We start from the raw sequence: 5,366 nt of genomic DNA, 5'->3' as shown, positions 1-5,366 counted from the left end.
TAAAACTAGGATAACGAAACAGCAAAGTATGTCTTGAGTTTTTAAAAGGTTCACTGGCCTATTTTGAATAAGCCAACAGCATGGATGCATCTGCCCAAGTGCCACAGATATTGCAAAAGCTGGCACCAAGGCAGTTGAATAGAAAACTGATCTCTGAGCTGACAGAAATGTATCTGCAGCTGAGGAACCGCAATGAAAAACTGCTTGTATAGCCTGGCTTACTAAATGTGTGTATCTTGCTTCTATTCCTATTAATTTATTTCCCCATCTTCAAAGAATTCAGGGCAGGCTAATAAATCCACATCCTAGCATCCTGTCCAATAAAACTCACAAAACTGACCACCTCTCTTCATTTTGAGATTGAACACCATGATTAATACAATTACCAAAAGAGGTGAATATAGCCATGCCCTTCTATGTAACATACAGGCAAAAAGATAATGTGTCAGCTTATGGAGCAGTTGTTAAGAGTGTTGAACTAGGAATGAAAAGACCTAGGTTTAAATCCCAATCTGCCATGAAACTTACTAGATGACCTTGGGTGAACCAGTCCCTCTCACCGTAACCTAGGTTGTTGTGAGGATAAACTGGAGGAGAAGGAGAGACCCACATATGCCACCCTGAGCTCCTTACAGGAAGAGCAGACTTAAAATAACACAGATTCATCACTGCCTCCCCTCTTTAAAGAAAGTTATTTTTGTACTTCTGACATTTCTTAATTTTCTGTGGCAGTTTTGGATTCTGCTTGGTACAACAAAAATGTCCGGTACTGAACAGCTTCTTTCCAAAAAGCTATGGAACACTTTACATAAATCAGTGGCTCACCCAGTCAAGCAGCCTGTTTCACATAGTGGCCAACCAGCTGCCATGGAGGACCAGCAAACAGGGCACAGAGGCCACAATGTCAGTTCCCCCCCTAGCACTAGTATTCAAAGTTTTCCTTTATTCACTGGCTAGTAGCCATTGATGGACCTATTCTCCATCAATCTGCCTATCCCCCTTCTAACGCCAACTGTGCTCACTACATCCTTTGGCTTTAGTAATTTCACAAATTACTCATTGAGCAAAGTAGCACGTCCTTTGTTCCTTCCTGAATCTATGGCTTAGAATCAACTTTATTAGGAGCTCCCAAGTGCAAGTATTATGGGACAGGAATTAAAAAGTTCTGTCTACTTCCAGCAACCCCCCTGCATTGCCCCCTTAGTTGTCCTTTTCTAAACGGAAAACTTAGCAGCCATGCTTAGGGCTTCTGTATGATACATACGATTTTTCCTGGAGGAAGACATTTGGAAATGTGAATGCTTTTTTAAAAAAGCAACTGATGATATACATGCTGAAGTATGCAGTCAAATCGAACCGTCCATCATGCTAATATCTTAAGAGGTTTTTCAGACAAATTGTTCAGTGGATTCACATACTGTGAACCCCTTCCTGCTGTACTTCCCATTTCCTTCTTGCCTCCATCTACACCTGTAAAATGGGTGCAAATCACCACCACCCCTTAACTCAGAAGAGTTAAACATGACTCGCCCAATAACTGATGATGACATAGACACTGACTGTGTAGCAGGTGATAGTCAATGATTCAGACACCTCTCTCACCTGAGTGTTACTATGATTGCAGATGGCTGGGCGCATGCTGTGATAAGTGTAACTATGAAGAGGAAAACAAGGAATGGGATGAGCGTATTGCAGGTTCGATCACACTTTCCAGACACAGCATAACCATTCTCGTTGAGATACGTTTTGACAATCACCACTCTTAGCTGGCTGCGCTGTCCCACCGTAGGTGGTGTGATAACTTGTCGGCTTTGAACACAGGCGCATTCAGTATAATTCCTTATCTGTGAAATTGCAAGAGAAGGAGCATCAAACACCAACATTTCTTGGTTGCATTTTTACTAGGAAACAACACTGACTGCAGGCAGGTTTACATGGATTCCCCAGTTCTGTGTTTGTCTTATAATGCGAAGACAGAGGGGAATTGACAGAAAGGCCTAAACTCCTCCTCCCTCCCTCCCACTCACCCACTGATTATGCCCTACAGACGACTGTGCCCTACATACGATTGAGTGATTAACACTTGGAATTCACTTGGAATTCACTGCCACAGGAAGTGGTGGCGGCCACAAGCATGGATGGCTTCAAAAGGGAATTAGATAAGCATATGGAGCAGAGGTCCATCAGTGGCTATTAGCCACAAGGTATAGATAGGGACTCTGGGGCAAGTGATGCTCTGTCTTCTTGGTGCTGGGGGGGGGGCAACCGTGGGAGGGCTTCTAACGTCCTGGCCCCACTGGTGGACCTCCTGATGGTACTGGTATTTCTGGCCACTGTGTGACACAGAGTGTTGGACTGGATGGGCCTTTGGCCTGATCCAACATCGGCATCTCTTATGTTCTTATGTTCTTATGACTGTCTCATATTCGACTGCCACCTGCCTTGTATTTGAGAACATATTCAAGTCCTGTAGCACCTTAGAAACCAGCAATATTTTCAGGGCATGAGCTTTCAAGAGTCAGACCTCCCTTTGTCAGATACTTGGACGCTTACGTGCCAAAAATCATGTTGGTGCTACTGGAGTCAAATCTAGCTGTTCTGCTGCAGACCAGAGTTACCCTCTGAAATTATGCTTCCAACAGATTGGTTTCAGTGCCAGAGAGAGATAAGATACAAGTGCTGGGCTAAATTGCTAATAATAGAGTATGGGTCTAAACTAAGCCAACTACCAATACCATCCATGACAACAGGAACCAGCTTGTACTGTGTATCTGGTTAAGGAAGCTTGACTTGAAAAGTTCACCATTATGTGCATGACCCTCACAACTCACAAAATCCAAATGTACTCAGAGGGGAGGATCATCCTCATACCATGCTCTGAGAAGGGTACCATGCTTTTGAGATATTTATGGTATGGAAAAGTCCACTCTTTTGGGAAAAGCAGATATTAGAGGACAAAGAGCTGTGGTTATTTGAAAGCATGAGACACTTTCTTATGAGCTGGTAGGAACAAAAAAACTGGATTTCTTGGAGAAACAAGTGGTTGCTCTGATAAAGGACACACTCTCTGGGATTTTTTTTCTAAAATGTTATTGGTTAAGGCTGGAACAATTAGGTAGATGACAGGAAGCTCTTTGCACACGTTTTTCTCACAGCACAACACACCACATGTGTAAGTAGTTGAGTACTCACCCCTGCGGTATGATTTCCACTGTTGATGCAGCCAGCCAGACAAGGGTTGAAATATGTGATTCCATCTGACCCACAGACAGGTTCATATTCATGGATTTTACAGCCGCAGTTGACATTACAGCTACCAGTCAGATTCCTATGTGCCATGGTGAGAGTAGGACTACAAAAGGCAAGTGCAGTAGATGTTAACAGCAGAAAATGACAAGCATATGTTAACATATTCTCAACTAGCACAGAGACCTACAGATTGATTTTTTTATATTACAGAATCACAAAAAATGATGCAGCCATGCATCTTTATTCTAGTAAATTCAAACTTCATGTGGCTCTGCAAGTAGGACAATGCCTGGCATGGTAAGCACTTTAAGGGTGAAGAAGAGCAATGGACAGTAAACATTCATCACTGCACAATCGCTGAGACTCATTGGCAAATATGCAAATGCATATCTTCCCTTCACATATTGTATTTGGGGTGGGGCTGTGGCTCAGTAGCATCTTCAGCTGAAAGGACCAGGTGGTAGGTGATGTGAAAGACCTTTGCCAGAGACCCACTAAGTAGACAATACTGACGTAAGGACTCTTTTTGTAGCAGGAACTCCTTTGCATATTAGGAGACACACCCCTAATGTAGCCAATCCTCCAAGAGCTTACAGAGCTCTTCTTACAGGTGCTACCATAAGCTCTTGGAGGATTGGCTACATTAGGGGTGTGTCTCCTAATATGCAAAGGAGTTCCTGCTACAAAAAGAGCCTCGGGTGACCTTGAATGAACAATGGTCTGATTAAGTCTAAGGCAGGTGTGTCGAACTCATTTGTTATGAGGGCCGGATCTGACATAAATGAGACCTTGTTGGGCCAGGCCATGTGTGTCATAAAATGTAATGCCAGGTAGCGGAGATATAAACTTTATAAAGGACACAAACACAAAGGGCTTTTAAAATTTAATATAAAAACATGCTTAAAACATTAGCACTCTTGCAATATTTTGTTTATTTAACAGTGTCTGATAACTGACACCTCTTGCTCTGAATTACTGCATCAAAATGTACTGTTGCAATCTTAAGTATGCTGTTCAGGTGTGTATCTGAAGCTGCAAACCTATGATGATGCAGGAGCAGCAGAAATGGAAGAAGAAGCAGAAGACAGCCAGTTCCACTGTGGGCCTGATAGAAGCCCTCCGGGGGCCTGATCTGACACCCATAGTCTAAGGCATATTCATGTGCTCACACATAATCTCGTGTATCTAATGTTTGGGGAAATCCAGCATCAATCAGTTCTTAAGAGTCTACTACAAGAATGCCTTGTGTTTCCTCCCTTGGAAAAAAAGTAAGCTGAAGATACCACTAATGCTGAACATTTTGGCATAAATTTAGAATGATATCAACATCACATCAGAATTTATTATACACACATTCATTACAAAGAACAATTCCTGTTCTAGAACTACTCAGTTATCTTAAATTCACAAACTGAGCAACATTTTTCAGTAAATTGATGGTACCACTTATTTCAGCACTACTGGTTGCATATGGTTGAGCAAGTTAGTCCCACAATATCCATTCCTATTCCAGAAACCCATAAGCCTAATATGCGCCATCTACATGCATACCTTATTATGAAAAAATCTGGTATATGCAGAGACAGAAAAAAACTAGGTTTACATAAGGGACGCCAATGTTGGATCAGGCCAAAGGCCCATCTAGTCCAACACTTTGTCACACAGTGGCCAAAAATACCAGGTGCCATCAGGAGGTCCAGCAGTGGGGCCAGGACATTAGAAGCCCTCCCACTGTTGGCCCCCCCAAGCACCAAGAAGACAGAGCATCACTTGCCCCAGACCGAGAGTTCCTATCTATACCTTGTGGCTAATAACCACTGATTGACCTCTGCTCCATATGCCTATCTAATTCCCTTTTGAAGCCGTCCATGCTTGTAGCCGCCACCACCTCCTGTGGTAGTGAATTCCATGTGTTAATCACTCTTTGGGTAAAGAAGTACTTCCTTTTATCCGTTCTAACAATTTCATTTCTAGGTAGTGGTTTCTAGGTAGAGCAATTCTAGGTAGAGCAATTTCATTTCTAGGTAGAGGTTTGGCTCCAATCAACAGCGGCAATTTCTACGGATTTCCTCTTCCTGCTGCAAGCTCCCCTTGTCATGCCTCAAGGTGCCCTTTCT

General features: G+C 42.9%; 1 protein-coding gene across 1 annotated transcript in view; it reads right to left on the bottom strand.

The window, feature by feature from the left end:
- The window catches only part of SLCO5A1 (solute carrier organic anion transporter family member 5A1), a 78,091-nt gene that overhangs the window by 626 nt on the left and 72,099 nt on the right, over positions 1–5,366 (bottom strand). Inside the window, exons 6-7 of the mRNA XM_015409040.1 lie at positions 3,193–3,352; positions 1,603–1,844 (exon numbers count right to left, since the gene is read on the bottom strand). Coding sequence (XP_015264526.1) covers positions 1,603–1,844; positions 3,193–3,352 — 402 coding nt within the window. The remainder of the gene's footprint in view (positions 1–1,602; positions 1,845–3,192; positions 3,353–5,366) is intronic.

Source organism: Gekko japonicus, unplaced genomic scaffold (assembly GCF_001447785.1).
Source record: "Gekko japonicus isolate JY-2015 unplaced genomic scaffold, Gekko_japonicus_V1.1 scaffold88, whole genome shotgun sequence".
Classification (NCBI taxonomy): domain Eukaryota; kingdom Metazoa; phylum Chordata; class Lepidosauria; order Squamata; family Gekkonidae; genus Gekko; species Gekko japonicus.
Note: the sequence above shows the minus strand (reverse complement) of the source record. Positions and strands in the feature narration are given on the sequence as shown.